This window comes from Coregonus lavaretus (assembly GCF_964263955.1).
Source record: "Coregonus lavaretus genome assembly, chromosome: 4".
Classification (NCBI taxonomy): domain Eukaryota; kingdom Metazoa; phylum Chordata; class Actinopteri; order Salmoniformes; family Salmonidae; genus Coregonus; species Coregonus lavaretus.
Window position 1 is genome coordinate 43,458,893 of NC_139991.1, and position 27,193 is coordinate 43,486,085.

Below are 27,193 nucleotides of genomic sequence, written 5' to 3' on the forward strand. Positions count from 1 at the left end.
CAGTTGATTGAGAGCTAACAACCTGAAGCTATCACAGAAGAAGTGTCACTTTTTGCATAACTCTGTGAGGTTTCTGGGCCATATCATCGACAGCACTGGCGTCTCTATTGACCAGGAGAAGTTCAAGGTAATCTCAGCCTTTAAGAAGGAAGATCTGATGAAAGACAACGCCCGCACACCATCACAGGGATGGTCCTGTACTACCAGCACTTCATCCCCGGATGTTCCTCCATCGCAAAGCCCCTTTTTGCCCTTAGTGTCTGCAGATGTGTCCTTGTCTGAGGATAACGTGTCAGGCTTACTCTCCTCTCCTCTCATGAAGACTGGGAGACTGCGTCTCGGCAGAGAGCTGCTTCGTTAGTGGACCACATAAGCACGTTAGCTCCAGCTGGCCAAGACACACTCCCCTCCTTGTTCGTAGAATAGCCCACCAACAACATGATGCCGCCATCTTCAGAGTGATTCACCATGTTGACAGGAAGCGCAGACCACCCAAGCGTGAGCGTCACAATGAAAATCAGTTTGTTCTGAAGATTCTGAAGCAATGGGAAAAGCTCACGCTGCTGAATGATATCTTGTACAGAGTTTCCAAAGATCCACTTACCAAGAGCAAGAGATTCCAGTACGTCCTGCCTGAGACTGAGGAAGCAGGCCTTGCCTGGTCAATGCCTGGCTGGCTATTAGGGTCAGCCACACACCCTCTCCCTCACCCATGTGATGGATGTGCTTGAGACTGAAGCTTCTGGATTGGAATTCAACAGTGCAGCAGCTTCCATGGAGGATGCTCTCTCCTGGCTGGATGGATGTGCTGAGGATCATATTACTTCCTGGGTCCAAGAACAGTCTTCGGCTGAAGACACTGATGAAGACACTGCCAGCCTCAACCCAAGTAACCCACAGTTTAACATTCACTCAGATGAGCTTCCTGTGGCTGGTGCTCCTGGTGCTGGTGCCCCTTCATCCCCCACCCCTATCCCTGCCCCTCAATACCCCCCTGCCCCAGAACAACCTAGGCAGAGCACCCATGCAGGCAATCACCCCACTTCTAGGTTTGGGAGGGTTATCAAGCCAGTGTGTAGACTGATAGAGTCTATGATACAACACATTTTAGACTCTAAAGGGCATTGATAGGAGAAAGTCCCCTATTATTCACAAGGGAATCAACATATATATTAATAGTACAGTCGTGGTCAAAAGTTTTGAGAATGACACAAATACTAATATTCACAAAGTCTGCTGCCTCAGTGTTGATGATGATAATTTGCATATACTCCAGAATGTCATAAAGAGTATTCAGATGAATTGCAATTAATTGCAAAGTCCCTCTTTGCCATGAAAATGAACTTAATCCCCAAAAAACATTGCCACTGCATTTCAGCCCTGCCACAAAAGGACCAGCTGCCATCATGTCAATGATTCTCTCGTTAACACAGGTGAGAGTGTTGACGAGGATAAGACTGGAGATCACTCTGTCATGCTGATTGAGTTAGAATAACAGACTGGAAGCTTTAAAATGAGGGTGGTGCTTGAAATCATTGTTCTTCCTCTGTTAACCATGGTTACCTGCAAGGAAACACGTGCCGTCATCATTGCTTTGCACAAAAAGGGCTTCACAGGCAAGGATATTGCTGCTAGTAAGATTGCACCTAAATCAACCATTTATTGGATCATAAGAACTTCAAGGAGAGAGGATCAATTGTTGTGAAGAAGGCGTCAGGGCACCCAAGAAACTCCAGCAAGCGCCAGGACCGCCTCCTAAAGTTGATACAGCTGCGGGATCGGGGCACCACCAGTGCAGAGCTTGCTCAGGAATGGCAGCAAGCAGGTGTGAGTGCAACTGCATGCACAGTGAGGCGAAGACTTTTGGAGGATGGCCTGGTGTCAAGAAAGGCAGCAAAGAAGCCACTTCTCTCCAGGAAAAACATCAGGGACAGACTGATATTCTGCAAAAGGTACAGGGATTGGACTGCTGAGGACTGGGGTAAAGTCATTTTCTCTGATGAATCCCCTTTCCGATTGTTTGGGGCATCTGAAAAACACCTTGTCTGGAGAAGACAAGGTGAGCGCTACCATCAGTCCTGTGTCATGCCAACAGTAAAGCATCCTGAGACCATTCATGTGTGGGGTTGCTTCTCAGCCAAGGGAGTGGGCTCACTCATAATTTTGCCTAAGAACACAGCCATGAATAAAGAATGGTACCAACACATCCTCCGAGAGCAACTTCTCCCAACCATCCAAGAACAGTTTGGTGACGACCAATGCCTTTTCCAGCATGATGGAGCACCTTGCCATAAGGTAAAAGTGATAACTAAGTGGCTCGGGGAACAAAACATCGAAATGTTGGGTCCATGGCCAGGAAACTCCCCAGACCTTAATCCCATTGAGAACTTGTGGTCGATCCTCAAGAGGCGGGTGGACAAACAAAAACCCACAAATTCTGACAAACTCCAAGCATTGATTATGCAAAAATGGGCTGCCATCAGTCAGGATGTGGCCCAGAAGTTAATTGACAGCATGCCAGGGCGGATTGCAGAGGTCTTGAAAAAGAAGGGTCAACACTGCAAATATTGACTCTTTGCATAAACTTAATGTAATTGTCAATAAAAGCCTTTGACGCTTATGGAATGCTTGCAATTATACTTCAGTATACCATAGTAACATCTGATAAAAATATCTCATAACACTGAAGCAGTGAACTTTGTGAAGACCTATACTTGTGTCATTCTCAAAACTTTTTACCATGACTGTAGTAGAAGATATTGCCTAAGTCCTTGTGGTGTAAAATGCACCTCATTTTTCTGTAGAGAGCTCTGTCCTCTCTTAAGCTTTTATTAGGTAGCTATTTAGCTGATATATTCCAGTGTGTGGTTTGGTAACACTTAGGGCCGGTATCTACGAAGTCATTACAATATTTTATTTTTCTTGTCATACTCTCCAGATGTTTGTGTAATTCTGGCGGGAGTGAGTGTAACAAGTGTTGAATTTCCTGTTGTATAATTACAAAAAATCTGAATAGTTCCATGGCTGATATTGCTGTACATTCCTTTTGTTGTTGTAAGTGCTCTTTTTAATGTTGCACACTTGCTTCTCCTTCTGTTCCCCCTCAAACATCCCCTGCCCCCCTTAGCTCTTCCCTGTCTACTGTACCCATGTGGAAGAGGTAGGTTACTGAAAAATTGTCCCATGAAAATCATAATCAATCCTATATGTTAAAACACTTATAAGGAGTTTGAATGGTCACTGACAGTGTATTATAATGGTATCCCACCAACATATTGGGATATTCATGTATTTCAGTCATTTATTAACTTTTTATCTGTTGAGTTGTGAGGGCTGTACATGCTAGCTAACCCCTGTACTTTCTACTGTAGGCTACATGTCGTCATAGGGCTAGCGTGGCTACTCCTGTCCCCTTTTGTTGTTACTTTGCAGAGGAGTTTGGCATATTAGGGCAGCACAGCATTTGTTTATGGAAGTTTCTCCTGTCATTATCAGAGAATAAAAGATCAACACCAACCCTGATCGTTTGGTCAAATGTAAGCCGATCAAAACACAACGCAGGGGCAAACTACACCGGTCACACTTATTGCATAGCAAGATTGTACTGGTTGAAAGCTCTTACTGTCAATGTCCACTTGGCACTCTTGAATGTCCAGGTGGCTCTCTTCAGTCATGATGATGTTCTCAATGTCTTTCATGGTGAGGTGGTCACAGAAGGTGTCATACAGTAGCCTCTTCAGCTCATCCACGGTCAGCTTTGACATGTCACACTGGAAGACAGTACCAGACACAAACACTTAACATGAGCACAGGTGTCTGTCTGCATATCAATGTTTGAGCAAGGTTACACTGAGAAGCATTTCTATGTAAGACAATTAGAAGTGGTGCAAGGGTTTCTCTCCCATCCCATCACATCACAGACAGGTGTGGTGAATATATTTAAAATAATGGATTATGTTAAATCAAATTTCACATGTTTGATTTAGAAAAACATCAATTGTGTATAGCCTGGAGCTTTTTTTTAAATGTAAATTCTTTGTACTGCTATAAAGTTTAAAATCATGAACAGCCTCCTGACTATTATGACATCCATTGTAATTATCCATTCATCACAGTGATGAAGAATTTAAACGATAAAGCGACTAATAAAGTGTTTGTTTTAATTGTCTGAACATGGCTCTGGAATCGACTCTCTCTCATGAATAAATTGAATAGAAATTGTAATCCCTGGGGAACGCTTGCAACGGCAATTAGGAATATAATACGTGATGTCATAACCACAGTGGAATTGCCCTCTCTTTAATGATTATTTAACTCCTATCATGTTTTTATGGTAATTTTAATTAGACTGACTGTGATTTATAATCACAAAAGCTTTAAAATCCCTCAGGAAAATCATCTCACTCCAATGAGGAAATATTAAGCCATAATTAACTCTGATGAAGAAAGAGGAGAAGGAGGTAGATGAGGGGGCTGATAGCAGATACCTTACCTTCCAAAATACAGAGTCAAAGTCCGCCCCATGGAACTTATCAGGCATCCCAGCAGCAATAAGTTTTGGTCCAAGCAGTGCAACAAATTCCTCAAAGTCAACCTGGCCATCACCTGCAGGGATAGGAGTGTGGATATTTAGTCAATATTTTGGTCAGCCAGACACTTTTACACATGTAATGGAGCAAAGGCCTTATCTTGAATGATCTCAGTGAACAGCATTTAAAATTGTGTGTGTTTGTGATTCACCATCCATGTCCAGCCTTTGGATAATAATCTCCAGCTCCACCTCATTGGGCATGTATCCCAGCGACCGCATAGCCACCCCCAACTCCTGCTTTGAGATGTACCCGTTTCCATCTCGGTCAAACACCTTGAAGGCCTCACGGATCTCTGTGGAGAAATGAAGGAACAAAACTCAGATAGGATGATTGAGACTAGTCTGATATTCTAATGCATTGATAACAAGAAGTTCACATTTCCCCACCACACAACAGAGCTGTCCTGACCTTTCAAACTACCCACAGATAATAATGCTCAGACTCAGAGTTAGGTGGCTTTAGGTTAATATCTTATTGCAGCTAGTTGGCTGATATTTTTATTGCTCAGCTGAATTTGTAGAGCTTTAAATCTCTGAGTGTGTATTTGCATCAAACTGCAAAGAGACTGAAGTTTTGCATATTTGATGCCAACTGTACCTTTTTCACTTCAAACAGAATACTTTAGCACATGAGGAGAGGCTACAAGCCTATTATCAGTAGCTAGGGGGTTTGGAATAGTTTCCATACAAGATCTTGGAGGGTTGCAAATAAACAAAATACTCATCAAAATGGTAAAAGACTTCATACGTTTGTTTAGATCAGGCGTGAAATATCCTTGACCTGGAGTTTACCGAGAGACAGTACACCACTACTGAGACATTTGTGCATAAGAAGACCCACAATAAAAGGCTGAGCCTGGGCAGGACAGGGAAACACAACAGATAAGAAGGGAGGGCCTTCCAGAATCAGCTAGTACAAAGTGAGCAAATTATGCATACAGTCATATCACATTTCAGCACATCAAACTTCAACAATACTGTGCTCAAATGAGGTATATAAATTAAATCAAAACCCTATAATAAATCTGTACACAATCCATGCACATGTGCATAGGCTGTTTTCCCTCAACTGGTGCCAATGTAAATCCACATTTGGTTGGAAATAAGCCTTCTAGTGCAAAAGGGGTTTTAAATATTGCAGTTACCTAATTTCAACAAGACTCAACGGGTTTGAAAACGACAAACTGCAAAGTGCCGCATGTGATTCGAGGAACTGGTTCTTATATTCCCCTGCTGAATGCATAATCCAGGTTATTTACACAGTAACACAATTGAATGTATCCTCTGAATCAATGAGCAACTGAGTGGCTATAGGCCATTTATATTTAGTGAGCTGAGACAAAGTCCAGAGGACTTGGCTTGTGGAATCTAGCACCACATACATCCACAGCATCCACTATAAAACATATATGGGGTCTGAATTACAATATAGTTAAGTAATTAGACAGTTCCATTTGACAGGAGAATGGTAATAGTAATAGCATGCAAACAAATTAGTCGAGACTCCCATTACTTTAGTTGAGATTAATACTTTGAGCATTTGCATTGATTTGTTAACCTTCTGTTAAATGTTTGCAATTGATAAAAGGCATATTGTAACCTCTTTTGTGTACTGAGGACTGAAAAGAGCGCCAACTATTCTGCGGCCAGGGTCAGACTGACCCTACTGCTCTGGGACACAACAGCAGGATCAAGACAAATCACACATTCCAATTACAGTGAGTGCTTTTATAGCAGCAAACTGTTATGTTTCCCAGAAAGCACATCAAAGGAAAACTATGATTAACGATTTCTATAACAGTCAAATTATTGAGTAAGTTGTTTTGATAGTTATTGTTCAGTCTTCACATCCTATGTATGATGGAGATGAATATGCCATTGCCAAGGTTATCTTTTTCCGTGCACTCTTAGAACTCACTCAGAGAAAAGAGTTCTACCTGGAACCAAAAACAGTTCTACCTTGAACCAAAAAGGGTTCTACCTGGGACCAAAAAGGGTTATTCTATGGGGACAGCCGAAGAACCCCTTTGGAACCCTTTTTTTCTAAGAGTGTACCAAGTAGTTTTATGGATTTCTGTACTTTTGGCTGTATAAGGAAGGATGATACAAATACCAGGGCCTCAATGTAATAAACAGTTTGTGATAATAGTTAGGTTTTCACCACCTACAATGATAGGGATAGGCGGTTAAAACAATAAGAGGAGTGGCTCAATAGTTTGTGTTGATAGTCCTTTGCCAATAAAATCATTGTTTAGTGTGTTCTCTGGGAAGCAGACAGCTAGGCTGTTGGTTTATTCTTCATCTCCCTCCAGTGTGGCTCTGTTTGTTGTTTCTGTTTGATCTGCTGTCAGGTTATCATCTTTGTCTTTCCTTCATCATCTCAGTGAAAGAGAGATATTCCTGCTATCTCCTCCTCCTCCTTCGCAAGTCTCACACAACCCCATTTTTGATTTCAAGTCTTTGCATCAGTCAGACTTACATCCCATCAGCTCTAACAGAGAGATGGGGTCACATTGACCTGGCCATCAGACATCATTCAGCCCTGCTCAATGCCCCATAACAACAATAATAGCAACCAATGTCCTACTTCCACCTGACCAATGGGTGTTATTGAACAATTGTCTCATAGCTCATATAGTGGCAACTTTTGTTTTCTTTTACTATTGATATATGATGCCATCACGCTGACAAATGCAACACCCCTTGGAGTGTTGTGGCTGTAGAGACAGTCACCAGTGACTGAGCGTTATTTGGACAGCGATTAATCACCTTTTCACCTACAGACTGTTGTTGTACTATTTCAGCACAGCCTCACTAATATAGATACAGTGCCTTCAGAAAGTATTTAGACCCCTTGACTTTTTCCACATTTTGTTACGTTACAGCCTTATTCTAAAATGTATTAAATAAACAAAACTGGGACGAAGATTCACCTTCCAACAGGCCAACGACCCTAAGCACACAGCCAAGACAACGCAAGAGTGGCTTCAGGACAAGTCTCTGGATGTCCTTGAGTGGCCCAGCCAGAGCCCGGACTTGAACCCGATCGAACATCTCTGGAGAGACCTGAAAATAGCTGTGCAGCAACACTCCCCATCCAACCTGACAGAGCTTGAGAGGATCTGCAGAGAGGAATAGGAGAAACTCCCCAAATACAGGTGTGCCAAGCTTGTAGCGTCATACCCAAGAAGACTCAATACTGTAATCGCTGCCAAAGGTGCTTCAACAAAGTACTGAGTAAAGCGTCTGAATTCTTATGTTAATGTAATATTTCAGTTATTTATTTTTCTATAAATTAGCAAACATTTCTAAAAACCTGTTTTTGCTTTGTCATTATGGGGTATTGTGTGTAGATTGATGAGGGGAAAAAAACAATTTAATCAATTTTAGAATAAGGCTGTAACGTAACAAAATGTGGAAAAAGTCAAGGGGTCTGAATACTTTCCAAAGGCACCGTAGATCTTGATATGTTCATTGACAGATACTGAATATATTGGTATGATTTTGCTAGCAAGTGACCTTGGCTCTTTGTCAGATATGATTATGAATGCATTATTAATGAGTGAGAGAGGTTGAGGGTCATAGATTCTTGACTAGGACCACCTTCTTGGAAAATGAGTTTGTAATTTTGATTTGTCTTAGTCCTTCATTAAATGTCAAGGGTATGGCCACCACATTGGTCCTGTTCCAAGAATAGTTACACTTGAACGCCTTAGGTTCCTTGGCATATCCTGATTTCATGTTTTTTCTGAACTTTAAAAGTCAGTCAAAATGTAACTTTTTCCGCAGTTAGCTTAAAAATACATGGTGTAATTTCAGCTGTAGAGGTATTGAGTTAAAGTCATTTGTCACTGTTGCTTCAAGAATTAAAAACTACTAAGTCTAGCTTGCTGCCTGCACCTGAAGTCTCACGTCGACTATCATTATTAATGCTCACAATACAAGTCTGATCTATAGAATTGCTGACATTCCTGAGCAGTGACAGCACTAGGAATACGCACCAAACCACATTCCATTATTGTAGAATGAATTTGCATTCTAAGTCAATTCCTCCATTTCCACCTGGAAGTCACTTAAAAAAGAATCCAATCTACATGTGTATTAAAATCTCCTCAATCAATCTGCTCTTTATTGAATAGAGCAAGCCCTGAAAGGGGATCTCTACAGGGGTCTGTCTGCACCATTCCCCTTGAACAAAAGGTCACCTCTGAGCCTGAGCCCTATTCTTCCCCAGTGCCTCAGGACCATTGATTCTCTCTCTGAAGAGGACAGTTTTTTCTGCTCATCTGTCTCACTCGGCTTGTAGGTATTGTATGGGTGACATAGCTATATTCTGCACTGTCGCTAATGCTTTCCCAAACGATGACTAACGACAATGAAACCAAAATGGAAAAAAAAACGCAAGACTGTGCGGTTCCAACTGACTGATAATGGAGTTTATATTGTTGTCAAATATTTTAAAGCCTTTTTGGTTGTGCATACATCTATCAAATATTAAATTACTTTATTCACTGCCGTCTCACTGTATTTGCTGAAGCTGGTGTCAGATGTATATTTTTTTGAGACCTCCCACTGGGCACAAACTGGTTGAATCAACATTTTTCAACATCATTTGTCAATGTATTGTGACGTGGAATCTACATGGAATATACAATGGATTTGTAAAAATTTATCAACTGTTGTTTTGAGGGTGAAATGTAATCATGGCAACCAAATTTCAACATAGACATACAGTGAGGGAAAAAAGTATTTGATCCCCTGCTGATTTTGTACGTTTGCCCACTGACAAAGAAATGATCAGTCTATAATTTTAATGGTAGGTTTATTTGAACAGTGAGAGACAGAATAACAACAAAAAAATCCAGAAAAATGTATGTGAAAATTTTTATAAATTGATTTGCATTTTAATGAGGGAAATAAGTATTTGACCCCTCTGCAAAACATGACTTAGTACTTGGTGGCAAAACCCTTGTTGGCAATCACAGAGGTCAGACGTTTCTTGTAGTTGGCCACCAGGTTTGCACACATCTCAGGAGGGATTTTGTCCCACTCCTCTTTGCAGATCTTCTCCAAGTCATTAAGGTTCGAGGCTGACATTTGGCAACTCAAACCTTCAGCTCCCTCCACAGATTTTCTATGGGATTAAGGTCTGGAGACTGGCTAGGCCTCTCCAGGACCTTAAAGTGCTTCTTCTTGAGCCACTCCTTTGTTGCCTTGGCCGTGTGTTTTGGGTCATTGTCATGCTGGAATACCCATCCACGACCCATTTTCAAAGCCCTGGCTGAGGGAAGGAGGTTCTCACCCAAGATATGACGGTACATGGCGCCGTCCATCGTCCTTTTAATGCGGTGAAGTTGTCCTGTCCCCTTAGCAGAAAAACACCCCCAAAGCATAATGTTTCCACCTCCATGTTAGACGGTGGGGATGGTGTTCTTGGGGTCATAGACAGCATTCCTCCTCCTCCAAACACAGCGAGTTGAGTTGATGCCAAAGAGCTCTATTTTGGTCTCATCTGACCACAACACTTTCACCCACATCCTTGGAGAGCTCTTTGGTCTTGGCCATGGTGGAGAGTTTGGAATCTGATTGATTGATTGCTTCTGTGGACAGGTGTCTTTTATACAGGTAACAAGCTGAGATTAGGAGCACTCCCTTTAAGAGTGGGCTCCTAATCTCAGCTCGTTACCTGTATAAAAGATACCTGGGAGCCAGAAATCTTTCTGATTGAGAGGGGGTCAAATACTTATTTCCCTAATTAAAATGCAAATCAATTTATATCCACTATAAAAAAAATAGTCTGGGCAGCACCTTCTGCTGGATAATTGATCTATCTACAGCTACCCTTTGGTCTCCCATCCAGGGTTTTATCGAAGCCTAGTCCTGCTTAGCTATGATATTTGTCACTGACTATTACCAATGTGCTATCATGAGAGTGATTGTTAAGAGATCTCCACTCCAACTACATAGACTCACTGTTGCTATCAAAGTCATTCCAAAGGGTAGGTTTAACATAACAAATGAAATGTGACTGACCATACTTTATCACTCATAAAGTGCCTTCGGAAAGTATTCAGACCTCTTGACTTTTTCCCCATTTTGTTACGTTACAGCCTTATTCTAAAATGGTTTGAATAAATACAAAATCTTCAGCAATCTACACGCAATGCCCCATAATGACAAAGGTAAAACATGTTTTTATAAAATAAAAATAGGAAATACCTTATTTGCATAAGTATTCAGACCCTTTGCTATGAGACTCGAAATTGAGCTCAGGTGCATCCTTTTTCCATTGATCATCCTTGAGATGTTTCTACAACTTGATTGGAGTCCACCTGTGGTAAATTCAATTGAAAGGGACATGATTTGGAAAGGCACCTGTTTATATAAGGTTCCACAGTTGACAGTGCATGTCAGAGCAAAAGCCATGAGGTCGAAGGAATTGTCCGTAGAGCTTCAAGACAGGATTGTGTCGAGGCACCAATCTGGGGAAGGGTACCAAAACATTTCTGCAGCATTGAAGGTCTGCGAGAACACAGTGGCCTCCATCATTCTTAAATGGAAGAAGTTTGGAATCACCAAGACTCTTCCTAGAGCTGGCCGCCCGGCCAAACTGAGCAATAAGGGGAGAAGGGCCTTGGTCAGGGAGGTGACCAAGAACCTGATGGTCACGCTGACAGAGCTCCAGAGTTCCTCTGTGGAAATGGGAGAACCTTCCAGAAGGACAACCATCTCTGCAGCACTCCACCAATCAGGCCTTTATGGTAGAGTGGCCAGATGAAAGCCACTCCTTGGTAAAAGGCACATGACAGCCCGCTTGGAGTTTGCCAAAAGGCACCTAAAGACTCTCAGACCATGATTAACATGATTCTCTGGTCTGATGAAACCAAGATTAAACTCTTTGGCCTGAATGCCAAGCATTCCATCTGGAGGAAACCTGACACCATCCCTATGGTGAAGCATGGTGGTGGCAGCATCATGCTGTGGGGATATTTTTCAGCAGCAGGGACTGGGAGACTAGTCAGGATCGAGGCAAAGATGAACGGAGCAATGTATAGAGAGATCCTTGATGAAAACCTGCTCCAGAGCGCTCAGGTCCTCAGACTGGGGCGAAGGTTCACCTTCCAACAGGTCAACGACCCTAAACACACAGCCAAGACAATGCAGGAGTGGCTTCGGGACAAGTCTCTGAATGTCCTTGAGTGGCCCAGCCAGAGCCCGGACTTGAACCCGATCGAACATCTCTGGAGAGACCTGAAAATAGCTGTGCAGCAACGCTCCCCATCCAACCCGACAGAGCTTGAGAGGATCTACAGAGAAGAATGGGAGAAACTCCCCAAATACAGGTGTGCCACGCTTGTAGCGTCATACCCAAGAAGACTCGAGGCTGTGATCGCTGCCAAAGGTGCTTCAACAAAGTACTGAGTAAAGGGTCTGATTACTTATGTAAATGTGATATTTCCATTTTTATTTTATTTTTATAAATTAGCAAATATTTATAAAAAATAGTTTTTGCTTCGTCGTTATGGGGTATTGTGTGTAGATTGATGAGGGAATAAAACAATTTATTCAATTTTAGAATAAGGCTGTAACCTAACAAAATGTGGAAAAAATCAAGGGGTCTGAATACTTTTCCGAAGGCACTGTACAGTATAATAATGATCAATGATGCTATTTAGGCCAATATAGCAATTGCAAAGTCATCCACAGCTATTGTTTCAATTCAACCCAGAATTTAACTAAAAATAGACAATACAATAGGCCTAGGGTTTCAAGCTCTGGTTTATTTCAAATTAAATGATATTTAGTGATATTGAATGGAACTATCCAAGCAGAAGATACATCTTCTTCAAATGTTGATGTTTGGTTGTGTTGACCACCAAACACAATTCAATTTCACTTTTGAAATACAATAAACAGCGTATTAACCTGTCGACAGGTTAACAAATTATATGTTGATTTACATCTCCAACTCAACCAAAAATAAAAGTTAAAGAATGGGATCAAGCTGGTGGCTCAGATGGAACTATCCAAGCAGTAGATATATCTCCAAGAAAATGTTGATATTTGGTTGAGTTGTCAACCAAACACAATTCAATATTACTTTTGTAATACAGTAAATAGCCTAAAGTTAAGGCTATCTTGTAAACTAATGTAACATTCAACCTTAAAATGAGTAACACATCCATGGCCACATTTTGAGGTTACTGTAACTTAAAATGTCTTCTTATGTAATCATACAAAGCGTAAGGGGCTTAATACAGTTGTGTGCTTGTTTAAGATAGCATGCATAGGTCATCACAGCTCTGTGGAGATTTTCACAATTGCTTTAATAATCTGCACAGAATCTCGAATGGCATTGATCACTTGGACCATGTAAACTTTTAATTTAATCTCAACTGCAATCCAAGTAATTTGGTTCTGCTATTAGATTAAGCACAGTGATAACACAATCTGTTTTATAAATAAACAAAATATCTGACATTGTATTCCCATTTGAACTTTACTGCACTTTTAATTTGTTGAAAGTGTGGTGATAGACATTTGGGTTGCTAAATATAAAATCAGACAGTTTTTCCATTGGATTTTGGTTGTTCTTTTAGATGGTTGAAAGCATAGTGATAACACATTGGCAATTCAACTAACTTTTGGCTGTCTTTTTGAGTGGGTGAATATAGGTTGTAATGTCATTGATAAATGTCTCAACCAAATATTACCCAATTATCCACGTTGAATTGACATGGTGTGCCCAGTGGGCTGCTCATCCATTTCATGAGATTTCTCTATCTTTCAACAGGCTTTTCTTTTTATGATAATACAGCTGAACTCGCACTGTGACATTGGTTCTGCATTCAGTGAGGCTACATCTAAGAGAGAGAGAGAGATAGAGAGAAAGAGAAGAGCCCTCCTCTTCAAATAGCTTACTGTAAGCCTAGAGCTCTCCAACAAATTATCACAATCTCCATTCCATCTTTGTTATGACTAATCCCAGGTTATCTCTTCAGGTTTACAAATACTACAAGAGACTAAGCTTCTTCTGATGTGCCCTGGGAATTGCAGTACAAGCTGTCTGCTTAGATATAGCAGAGCTCGGCTCTACACAGTGGTGGTGAGGTAAGGTGAGGAAACCCCCTCATAGTTCACAGTATTCTGGGACCCTGCAAATGAGAGGAAAAGCCTCCCTGGTACTAATTTAAACTGCTGGTGTGTCCATTGGGACTCCACTGCTTACCATATGTCCACGTTTGGCATAGGATTCCCTATTCTGGGAATTTACCCACCTACATACAGTAAGTGATAAGGGTAACAGCATTTGATGAGAACAGCACTATAGACTACAGTGTTATAATTTGTTCAAACAATGCCATGCCACTTTGTTCAATGGCACTTAGAAAAGCTTGTAAAGCTTGCTCAATAAAATATAATGCTGATGATTCTTTCTATTACAGATGGAGGATCTTAATTTGATCACTCTTTTGCTGCTGAGAGTTTTCCTGCACCGCACGGACATGCAGATGAGCTTCGTGATTTACATAAATTCACTAACACATGGGTAGATTAACATTATTCCACTTTTCATGTAGCCTCATTTTGACCAGCTAATAGCCTAACCACCGATCAAGCAACATTATGGACTAAACGTTCCAATCCTGTTGCTCCAGGATTATTTTGCTGCGACAATACTGGTCAAATTAAGATCCTACACCTGTATGTATGCACTCTATTATATCCAGATTAGAATCCAGTGTGTGTTCAACTGTGAGTTTGGTACTATGTGTGAATCAGCTGATGGGGGAGCAGAGATTTATGGGTCTCTGTCAAATGTTAACATTGTATCAAATATAATAGTAGATTAATTGATTTGCAGATTTACAGATAGTAGAGTCAGAGGCCTCCAGCTCCTTTATATGAGGTGCTTACTGCAACCTTTTCCCATTTTTAACCAGGCATAACGATAGCTTTTGCATACAAAGTGGAAAGTGATCTGAGTCCTACCACAATGCCTGGTGTCTGGGGGATTCTCTGACATGTTTTGATCTATAAATAATGTTTGCAAGCTCCGTCAGTTGTGCGTTGACAAACAGGAAGAGGGGTGGAGACAGACTGAGACCTGGGACCTCACTCCAATGAAGTCAATGCTGTGTGGGCAAACCACCAGTCTTATCTAGTTCGGCAGACATGTTCAAGTGCGTCAACTGGCATTTAAAAACACTTTCCTGACTATGCAATAGTTGTTGAGGTACACTTGAATGAACTGTGCAGTCTGATTATTTTGAGGAGTTGATTATTGTTTGTAGGGACTAGGGATCGGGAAGAATAATAAGAAGTGCCATTCTCTTTAATTTCTGTTTGTTTTTACTGATGATGAAGATAGTTGCACCTCCCCACTACATATTTAAAAACGTATTTTCAATGTATTTTTTAAATGCATTATTTTGGTAAATGTTTTTTGTCATATAATAACTATAATAATTGTAATTTTGGTGCGAAAATGTAAATGTAACAATTATCATATTGACGCATTGCAGTGTTATCTTCAAGGAGCACGCAGGTTTTAATATTGAAACTTGGACTGTGCATTATTACAGTGTAATCAGTCACAGCAGCCAGCAACCAGACAAAAACACAAGCCAATCATGGCAGAAAGAAAAGACAATTGGCTCCTGTGCCAATTTTATCAAGCCTTTACCCTCATAATCAACCTGTCCTTTTTCCACCCCCCTGTCTGAATTTGGACAGCTCACTGTGCCCGTTACATTGGATGATCCTCAATGAGTAAACAGCAGTCAAATGGCTTCCTCAATAAGTGAATGATTTGCTGCAGAGCTCTGGCTGCTGCACTGTCATTGGGCTGGCACTCCACCTGCAACACATGGCATCTTGGGTATTTTTGTTTTGATCTAATTCTATGAGTTGGGCCCAGTCATGGTTGGTCTTTTGATTAGAGTCTCAGTCCCCCAACAGCTAGTGGTTTCTCCATGCCAAATAAATTGCTCAAAGCAAGGATGGAATTTTAGGGCGAGACAGCTTGGCCAGATCTGGGGCCAGGGCGACCAACCAATAGCAGAAATAGGAATTTCATTATCAGCATGAAATACTGAGGCATATCTGATCTGACTTTCATCTCTATTTTTCGTCTTGCTGACTTTGCTCCAAAAACACTAGCATTTAAACAGATTTTGATTAGGGTATGTTTCAACAAAATCTCCATTCTCAACTTTCAGGAAACGTATGAAAACACAGTCGAAATTCATGCAGGGCCTCGTTTGTGCCCGAAGCCATCCGCCTGGTTAATAGGAACATTAACGAAGTCCGAGTGACTATTCTAGAGATAGTTTAGCCCTACAATTAATTAAGAACTGTGAATACCATGAACCTTTAGTTTCATCAATTGCATTATGCACCCTTATATAATGCCTTAAGTGTTTATATTTATTTTTTACACTGTCAGTGTGTGTTTGTCCTGTCTGAAGCACCCTGTCAGCCCGGAAGGAATTGCCCCTTGGGGATTAATAAAGTTGTATTGTATTGTATGTGTATCTCGTCATTGCAGGAACCACCAAACTGCCCTTTCAAACAGGAAGAATGCTACTATATTCTGGCAGGGTTTTGTTTTTTACCCAATGCCAGACAGAGGATATCTTTAATGATCCCTCTGCTGAGATGCAGCTGTACACCAAAAGCCAGGGAGATTTTGTTACATTTTAGTCATTTAGCAGACGCTCTTATCCAGAGCAACTTACAGTTAGTGAGTGCATACATTATTTTAATTTTTTTCATACTGGCTCCCCGTGGGAATTGAACCCACAACCCTGGTGTTGCAAACGCCATGCTCTTCCCTCCCCTACCCTGGACGACGTTGGGCCAATTGTGCACCGCCCCATGGGTCTCCCAGTCATGGCCGGCTACGACAGAGCCTGGATTAGAACCAGTGGCACAGTTAGCGCTGCGATGCAGTGCCTTAGACCACTGTGCCACACTATGTGAACTTCAGAATCTGGCTTTTCAAAATGAAATCCCCTATGAATTTAACTGCCCGGCCCATTCTTCCTGGAGTAGTAAATAAATCATAGTCTCAAATTGTGATATTTGGTTAATCTCGTAACCCAGGACCAAATCTACTGTGCAAGACTAGGTTCTAAATTACCCAAACCCATAGGTTCTCTATGGTTTGCAACCTCTATCGACAAACTAACGTCAACTAGAACAATGATGCATCAATGCCAATCAATCCCTAACTAAAGGTTTTTATTATACTGTTGATTGTTTTAATTTCTATGTATTTAGTTCACAAATCTCCACCATGAACCACTTGTTTTCAGAATTCACCGTGCAGCTTTTTTCATTATCATCTGGAGCTTCCAGGTAGCATTCACTCCTCCCTGCCCCATGTTATCTTCTGCTGTCAATCATCAATGACCTTCATAAAAACAGCCAATGTCATGAATATATTCACTTTTTATTGTCTGCTGTGAGTCATACTCATCATCAACAGTCATCACATATTGTGATTTCCAATGCCATACCATGTACACAGTGCACACATATGGATCGAAAGGCACAATTTCCTATACTTCAGGGTTAGAGAGGACCATCTCTTACGTCAGGCTGGATTGTATTCTAATGACTGTTCTTTTCTTAAAGTGTGAAAAAGTGTATTTATTTCTTCCATTTGAATTGTAAGTACTTTGTTCTCTATGATTCAGAGTTGGAAAAGACAGACATACACAGGTTATATTCTGTAGCGTCGGCTCGTCTTTGCTACTTTACATTCTCTCAGGAAAATCTGATTGCATTTCCTAGGAAATGCTGGTGGAATGATTTGTTTTGTCCTGCTACACAGTTACACTTGGTGATATCTATGTCCTGATCTTTACTCTATATGTCCCTTCCTTGCAGCACCAATGCATTAATTATAAGTCATAACTTTAATTGAATTACCTCAGAAAGGTTATTAGAGTAGGCAGATAGAGAAACTCTGTGGATGCTGGGTGGCCTCTATAGGAAATACTGTAGCTTGGAGTGGGCAATACGCAGGGGCTTCAATAAATAATGTATTGTTACTGTATAATGGAGTTAATTGAGTGATTGCTGTTGAAATATATATCTGTAACATACACATGCTTACTCACAGGCAGTCTGAATCACCAATGTTTTGCAAGATACAGTAGATTGATAAAGACTGAATATTGAGTGAGGTCTATATTGAAGAAAATAATTAGCTAATCACACTCTTTTAGTACGTCATAAATGTGAGAAGTCCATAGATCATTTTGTGAGTCTAAATACAACGTGTAATTGGTGTTTCTCAATTTAAATGAAGGGAAATTACATTGTGGGCATCATTTAGTAAATGTTTAATGACCTTAGATTTGAGCATATGTGGCCCCCAATTAAGAAAATCCTCTATAACCTAAAATTTGTCATTGATGTTACCATCATTTTACTATTCTTACTGGTGGCACAATGTTATCATAATGGTAAGCATTATTTAAGTCATTAAGCTGCCATATTAGTTGGTTTACAATGGAAAGATGTACCCAAATACCTTCATAAAAAAACATAGCAAAATTAAGTACTTTTTTCCCCCAAAATGCCATGCCCAAATGCCATCATAATTAAAAAACGACCCAAAAACAAGAATAAAGTATCAGAGAACTAGTACAACTATATAAAAAAAATGAAGGTACAAATACCTGGACATTGTCTAGCACCATTCAAGCAACATTCAAACAAATATTGTCTAGCAATATTCAAGGCATACTTTTCCAAACCTGCAAGCACTCATTCAGATTGGCATGCCTACAGGAAAAAAAGGGTTACAAAAGGGTTCTTCGGCTGTCCCCATAGGAGAACCCTTTTTGGTTCCAGGTAGAACCCTTTTTGGTTCCATGTAGATCCCTACATGTAACTCAAAAGAGTTCTACCTGGAACCAAAATGGTTCTACCTGGAATTGAAAAGGGTTCTTCAAAGGGTTTATCCTATGGGGACAGCCAGAACCGTTTTAGGTTCTAGGTAGAACCTTTTGTTCTAAGAATGTAGCATACATTCTCTTTGGTTTAAATTATTTTGCAGATGGTGGAACTAACATTATTAACAACAATAATGAAACTTTAGTGCTAACTGATGTCTCCCAACCATATGTAAAATGTATGCACGCATGACTATAAGTCGCTTTGGATAAAAGCGTCTGCTAAACTGGCATATATTATTACCGCAATTACAGCTGGGCACATGTAAGTTGTCTTATGAACAAGTGATTTGGTCAAGACAAGTACGATAGAACATACAAGGGCATAGAACATGCCCTAAAATCTTAGTGCATTTTAAATTGTAATTGCTGCTTGTGTGAGACCATTGTGATGTGCTAACATTTAGCCCCGTAGCTGTGGGGCGCTCTCCAAGGTGCTGAACAGCTGAGCTCGAGTGACTCATTTCACGGTCAGGGCAGGGGTCATTCTCTTGACCTGGCTGGATCGATCCTCCACATGCAGAATGGATTTAGGCAAGACATGAAATAATAGATATAATAATCATGACTCACCTTCCACCTCATCCTCGGGCAGGTTAATGGGGGTCCGGTATGATAGGATATCTGGAATAGTGCAATTCCCCTTGTACATGAACCTTGTGGTTCGCACTGGCATTCGCACTGGCATTTCTGCGAGGGAAAATCTGTGTCGCGATCTTCATATAGCTCACTGTAGTTTTCTGACCGAAACTTTACTATAGTCCACTTTGGAGAACACAAGTTTGTAATCAGAAAAAATATCTCTGTTCAGGTTCTGTCACTTGACCGTCATTGTTTTTTGGTGTAGCCTGTTGAGAAAACAGTGGCGGAATCGAAGCTCGCGAAGTCCCGGACAAAGTGGCAGATGTCTCTGCCTTTGTCTTCAATGCATGGAATGCCTATACATCAAGAGTGCTTGTGTAGCCTATATGTCACACCAACGTTGCATTACAATTACCGAAGGATATAAGTAGGCCTATTAGATATATTGCTAAAACTTTATTATTGGGTGTAATTCTATCTATTTTATTGTCTCAGATAAACATAGCAAATATCTTTGTTACATCAAAACCAACCATTTTAAACCGCACATTGCAACATATTTTATTCCGCATTTATGGGGAAAAAAACAATGATACCAAAATAGAAAATACAACTATATATATTTTTAAAAAACGTGTCAACTACAAATCCTATTCGAGAGCAGTTTAAGTCTGCGCTGGCTTTTAAATGCATGCCATTTCATATTTGTTAGATTGAAGACTTATATTTTGCGTTTGATAGGATTAACATGCACAGTCCCACAGGTCGTTGTTTTGTACAAGGTACGTATTTCCTTCTGTCTCCTCACACTTTCCTTTTCCGTTCCCTTTATCTTCACTTCTGGAGACCAGTCGATAAAACTGTAAGTAGTCTAACCAATAGCCCCCAAAAGCTGCAACCAGTAGCCTATTGAAGAGATTTTCGTCTGTAACGATCTCATTGAAAATAAAACAAGAAAAAAAAATGCCGGCAAAAATAGACAAAAGAATGAATAGCCTAATAAATAAATAACAGCAAAACTAAAAACCAGAGTTGTCAAAGTATTCAATTGTCAAGGGATTTCCTGGGCTACCACTGTCTCTTCAGATGGAGAAACACTCTGTTGATCCTTGAGGTTGATCCTCCTTGTGCCGTCTGCTCTGCACACTGTTGTCTCATTTTGTTTTTCTCAGTCTAAGCTCCCCAAGCTTTTCACTCCCCTCCAGTGATGACACCTCCTCCACCTCCCCTTTCTAAGTAGACTAAATTATCTTATTGAACACAAAAGTGTCTCTCAAGGTTGACATTGATGGCTGACTCATTTTACTAGTGATGCTTGAACATGATGGTCATGGTATTACGGCACGTAATGTTGAATGAATAGATGGACAGTGTAATAGCCTACCTATAGAGATAGAGACATGATGTCGTTTTATAGAAGAATAGAGTTTTATCTCTAACGATGTGTATATGGTAATACAAATGTGCAAGGGCTAATCCCGAGGAGCAACAGGTGAACTTTAGTTTGACTTTATTGGAGGACACCTGCTGTGATTGGAAGGTCAAAGCCACGCGTCGTAATTACATTTCAGCACCAAGGATAGCGCGTCCTAACGTTCATACACTTGCCGTACTGCCTCCTCTTCCGTATGTCAGTCTGAAATCGAAGAAACCAAAGGCCCCTACCATTTCCCTTTGGAGTTCTTCAATATGTGTTTTCAACGAAGCATCACTCAATAAAGCATGCATCACTCAAGTCTGTGGATGATTCAAACTAGAATTATTCACAATTTCTGAACTGTGTAGAAATTATTCAGTATTGTGTGTGTGCATGTGTGTGTGTGTGTGTGTGTGTGTGTGTATGTGTGTGCGTGCCTGCCTGCATGTATATATCTTTACATGCTGCTTGTAGGTTGGCTATGTGTCAGGATTCTTCATATAGTTGAATGAGAATCCTGTGGTGAGGGCTCTCTATGGTTTCTCTGGCTGTTTTAGTGCTGGTTTGGCTGACAGGTCTATTCCACTCTGGATGCTGGGGGATTGTCTCGCTCTACTGCACCTGCACCCCTCCCTGAGCATCTGTCTGGGCACTGCATGGGCTCTGACAGCAGCAGGCTTTATGAAAGCTGAATAACAGGCCCCTCTCATTCCAAACCCCTCCACAGTACAATGGATATGTGATGGTTCAGACCCTGAGTCATCCTCTCAAAACCAGAAAGACTGGTGCAGCTTTAACAATTTGTAACACAATGCCCTGAGAAAACCATGGTTTGATAATCACATCTGAAATGGATCCAAAAGGATCCCTAGCTAGAGCTATTTAGAAAAAAACTTTATTTGAAAACAGTAGGCTACTAGAAATGTCTATAGGAACCCACCTGTTTACCTTAATATCAAAATGTGTGCAGTACATAAACTGAACAACAGGTAGCTAGCATTTCTTTGCTGAGAATACCATTCCACAGTTAGTGAGACTCTGTTTGCCCCCAAACTGCACAGTATGTGTCTTGTTTACAAAGGCATCCTTGCATATATGATGAATGAGTGCGACACCTTTAAATATGTATTGACTTTCAATGTCAAAGCTGCCCTGCTAGTATAAAATATGTGGAAAACCTGTTGTTTATTCACTGTGTGGGCACTGCACTGCATGAGTTTGTTTGTCTCTCTATCTCAGTGCGTGTAAATGTGAATGTGTGAGAGAGCAGGGTCAGGGCAAAAGGTGCTCCTCAACAGTGTACACGTTCTTAGTCCACAGGCGGTACTAGAAGGTCAGACATCTATACAGCGTTTGACGTCCAGACTGCTTTCATTCCTCTTTTGTTCTGGTAAAATCTTTAATGGTCTCAGACCACTGTTACAGACCCAGGGGTGACAGAATCTGTCGATATTACCACGTTATTTTCCTTTATTTATTTGCTTGTACTACACAGGTGGAAAATAACGCTCTGTCCCTCTTTGTAACAGTAAAGCAATGAAGTAAGATCCCCTAAAACTTCTCAGTATCAATTTCATTTGTGTCAGAACTTCTTCAATAGTGTGATAGAGGTCACAGTGAAATGATGTTGGAGTCACGTTAAAAAGACAGACAAAACCCCATTAAAACAACCCTCTATTGTTTGTTTGTTTTATGGCTGTTTCAGAGAGTACATATTTGATATAAAACATTCTCCACTGGGGGCAAACCTACATTAAGGGATTTCAGACTCATCTTTATGCCTTGGAAGGGCAAAATAAGTAGAAATGTTCTTAGTCGACCACTAGATGAGGGATCGGATTTGATGGCTTGAAGTGTTTTTTGTTAGTCTTTTACCTACAGCTATCAACCTCTCCAATTTCTGCACTCAGTGTTACAGATGCACTGTAGCTCCTCCTGGAAATGTTAGATAACACAGGGGAAAAGATTCCTAGTTCTCGGCTAAAAAAGTTTGAACATGCATTAAGATGCCTCATTTATTATATAAGATGATACACAACACACAACAAACTTATAAGAATTCATAGGTAGAATCTATTCAAATAAAATACAATTTTATGGGTCACATACACATATTTAGCAGATGTCATTGCGGGAGTAGCGGAATGCTTGTATTCTGTTGGTTGTTAGTTTGTCATTTTACTATTCACCACACAGATATAGTCAGATTTATGTCAGTTGTTACCAACAATTGCTCTGATGTGAATAACAATGGTCTGTATCTATTTGAGAAATAAAGAAATGTGGACTTCATTCCATTTCTTTCCGCTTCTGTTGTTCTGGTAAATAGCCAATCGGTGGAGGTTGAAGAAATTCCAGTAAATACCTATTTGATGAGATGTTGTTGAAACCAGATAATAAAATAATAATAATCTGTAAAACAAACAAACTATAACAGATTTTCCCTCCATGAAAAATACAATCTGTAAAACTAACAGAGCAGAAAGAAGTTCCCCAAAATCTCATCAATGGTACCTGCATTGCTACAGCTTACCATGGCCGATTCTATTGGCAATATTGATTGCTTCTGTAATTGACTGGAGAGTATACACTTCTCTGAAAGCATGCATGTGATCAGAATGGAACCTTGTCCATTATCCAAGTAACACACTCTCAACTTCCAAGGCTTATCTGTGGCATGTGACAAAACCTTTTCTTGAATTGGTCTGCCAGTACCCTCACAACACTGTCATAGAAGTAACAAATACAGCTGTGTTTGAAGTAATTTGTTAACTGGCAAAACTACCCATTTATGTTGTAACATAATCCTAATATCCAAGTGGTTTTAATTGAGAAGTTGTAATGGGCCAATCAGCAGTTGAAACAATAACAAAGTGTTCTTGATGCTATACAGTGTTTACATTTACATTGTTTACAAACATTGGAGTAAAACAAGCTTACATATTTGGTGTTCTGATGGGGTACAACAGTTAAAACCTCTTAGATGTAAAGTCCCCTGTTTTGGGGACCTGCGTGGTTCTGTTTTTTGCTTCTTAATCGATCTGTGGACACCGTAGATCGAAATGGCTTGCATTGAGTGATAGCCCTGGTTCCCACGGACACAATAGTATATTGTCTGAGCCTATGTGACATAGGATGTGAAATCTGAAACCACTTGAAGCTGGGATGTCCCTCCTACCATTTAATTCGCTCTTCCGACTGTCCATCAACTCCTGGTTGAACCCTATGTCACAGCCATTGACAAAGCATATGCCTGCAATCCTTACATCGTAGCGCAGCAGGAGTGAGGGGTTTCATCACTGTAGCTCCTTCAGAGATCGATTTATAGCCATTCATCTAAAATAATTAATAGATTCTAAACACAAAACACGTTCTGATTAATACGAGATGAAAGGTGAGTTCCTAACGAGTTCAGGAAGCCAAGCTAGAGCTTTGTGAGACGTTCACAGCGATGGGGGCAGACGTTTGATCAAGAGAGACCTTTAGAAAATATGCAAAGTTTCTCTAACACTAAAGACACAAATATGTATTTTATAGTTATAAGGAAGGTGAAATCTTATAGTTAGTCATTTTATAATTTGATTATACTATATTTAGAAAGCATATAAGTCATTTCAAGCCTTATTCATACAGGTTTGTTGAATAGGAAATACATCATATAAAATATTTCATATTTTTTATCATATGTGTACACCTCAGCAATTTATAACTATTTTTACCAGAAAGGTGAGATTTTATGCAGCATTACTAGTTATTGTTTATGGCCCTCTCATGATAAATAATCACTTTTGGGGGTTACGTAGATTACATTTCCAATTACATTTAGTTACATTTAACTGGTTTGAAACTAAGCTCATGAGGCATTTATAAGTTATATTATTCAAGAATCAATGGGTACATACAAAAATTGATGTAGTAACTGCTGATTGCCCCATTAAGATACTTTTTGTATTTTGGTATTTTATTTGCTTTGGTCTTTATTTATCCCTCAGTCTGGAATAAACCATTAGGAACCTGAGAGCAGATAATCTGAATGGATGCTTCCAATTTGAATTCCTGGTCGTAAAATGTAACCGTAATGTAGTTTTGCATATCTATGGGGTAATAATCATAATATTGCGGTGGGGTAGACACTAATGAATTTCATCCTGATGATGATTTGAACAAATTTTCCTTCAATTCATGATACCATGAAGCTGCAGAATTAACATTCTGTAAATGAGAATCTATAATTTCCATTACTATTGTCCCGCTTTACAAAGGGAATTCTAACTCACAGTTGTTGCCTGTGTGAATGTTGTGATCATCACCAGTTTATTCACAACTTTAAGCGCCTTACCCACAGGATATCTTGCTCTAATACTGCCAGGGAAGAATGCCAGGGGTGTTGTGTTACTTCTGCCATGGCACACTGCATTATTTCTGCCTAACTTCACCAAACAATAACATTTTGGGGTGACAAGGTGTTTCACCCAAATTTATTGTCAAGTTGTTTGTATAAGTGTGAGGACTTGCCAGGAACATAGACCTCTCAATACTGCTTAACGTAGTTTAGGGACAACATCCTGTTGACTTCAATAACTCTGTGTTTGTTTCAAGCTGACATATGCAAAACAACCACCTTACTTAATATTCTCTGTATGCTCTTGACTTGCCTAGAGTGCTTGAGAGGAATGAGGCACAATGATTTTTTGCATATAATTGAATATATTTTGGACTTTATTTCTTAATACAGTACTTTGAAATCATTATCTCTTGTCCAACCTCCAAGTATACTATTACCAAACCTTTCTTTCTAAAAATAACTAACGATATTTACACAGCAGATCAACAAGCCTCTTTGACAACTCAGATATGCACTGAAAATGAAATCCAGAGTTTTTAGCTCAATTCTCTAAACCAAAGAATCAACAGCAAGGGGATTTTATTTATTTTTCTTGCCCATTCAGTTTATGCTTTAGTGTGGGGGAGTATGACAGAGTATGGAGAGAGGGACTAGTTGTCACCGGGTAGGTTGTCACAGTGCTCATGAATAATCTTGAGGGTGCTGTCAGCTTCAGAAAACTTTTGAGATAGGGACAACTTTCTGTTTTCATGACCAAGGAAAGGTTTTTCATTGTTGTTGTTTATGTCATTACTGTTCAACTGTAATTAAATCACACAGAGGCAGTCAGTTTAAGCTACTGTATGAATTCTCATGCCGAGCCATGAGTATAGAGAATCCTCAGAAATGTTTTTGAATAAGCATTAGTTGTACATCTCACAGAGAAAAAAGTTCCCCTGCTTTGACACCAAGATTACTCAGAATAAGCTAACATGTTCATGAAGTGAAAGTAACATAAGTTCATCATGTCTTCTTGGGAGAGGTTTTTCATGTGGAGTTCTGCACCAGTCAGCCAGTCAGGAGAAAAATGGGCCACATGACTCAAGTTAAAAAAACTGATTATGTAAGAAAGGGCCTTGAGGTTTTTCTGTAGTTCTTTTAGATTGCTTCCCAGTTGAGAGATGCTCCTCTGAATAAAAATACTTCCTTTCCAAAGTTATTTTCCTATTCCCTTTATCTGCAAAGTAGTCTACATTCAATCGGCCAGTGTGCGGAAGAGTGGTACAAGAATGAGCCTGCGGTGGTTTAGCAGAGTGCTTCTTTTCCAGCAGGGATGTGACATGCCTCATCAGGCTCCAAGTTATAGAGCTGATTTGTAGGAGCTGAATCAATATTAGAGACAGACGTTTTAACACCACCTCCCTGTCTTGACAATCTTCCTCTTCTGAAATAATTTTCTCTTGGTAGAAAAAATCATTAAAACAGACCACCAGCTTGAATAGAAGACAGTTAATCTTTCATCAAATGATGCTCTTCTTAAACACAACTTCTGCACAACTGCAGCCCTAAGCATGACGTAATGGGTGTCATAAGCAATAACGACAGAACAGTATCACAGTTTGTGGTGATGAATGATGCAGTAGTAAAGCCTTGTGAGTCAGCCCCCAGATGAGCCTGTCATTGTTAGCTTGACTATGGTGACATATTGACAGCATTATAGGCCTATAAACTCTAAACTGTACTGCCCACTGTACGTACAGTGGCTTGCGAAAGTATTCACCCCCCTTGGCATTTTTCCTATTTTGTTGCCTTACAACCTGGAATTAAAATTGATTTTTGGGGGGTTTGTATCATTTGATTTACACAACATGCCTACTACTTTGAAGATGCAAAATATTTTTTCTTGTGAAACAAACAAGAAATAAGATGAAAAAACAGAAAACTTGAGCGTGCATAACTATTCACCTAGGCCCCTTAAACCACTAGAGTGTTGCTTTAGCAGTATGCTTAGGGTCATTGACCTGCTGGAAGGTGAACCTCCGTCCCAGTCTCAAATCTCTGGAGACTGAAACAGGTTTCCCTCAAGAACGTCCCTGTATTTAGCGTCATCCATCATTCCTTCAACTCTGACCAGTTTCCCAGTCCCTGCCGATGCAAAACATCCCCACAGCATGATGCTGCCACCACCATGCTTCACTGTGGGGATGGTGTTCTCGGGGTGATGAGAGGTGTTGGGGTGCGCCAGACATTTTTAGTCTCATCTGACCAGAGTACCTTCTTCCATATGTTTGGGGAACACTGAATGTGTT

General features: G+C 40.2%; 1 protein-coding gene across 1 annotated transcript in view; it reads right to left on the minus strand.

Moving 5' to 3' along the window:
• Positions 1-20,286, minus strand: part of LOC311127737 (calcium-binding protein 7-like) — a 38,572-nt gene extending 18,286 nt beyond the window's left edge. The window contains exons 1-4 of the mRNA XM_084159605.1: positions 19,135-20,286; positions 4,741-4,884; positions 4,493-4,605; positions 3,623-3,770 (exon numbers count right to left, since the gene is read on the minus strand). Coding sequence (XP_084015731.1) covers positions 3,623-3,770; positions 4,493-4,605; positions 4,741-4,884; positions 19,135-19,249 — 520 coding nt within the window. The 5' untranslated portion in view covers positions 19,250-20,286. The remainder of the gene's footprint in view (positions 1-3,622; positions 3,771-4,492; positions 4,606-4,740; positions 4,885-19,134) is intronic.
• Positions 20,287-27,193: the final 6,907 nt, after the last annotated feature.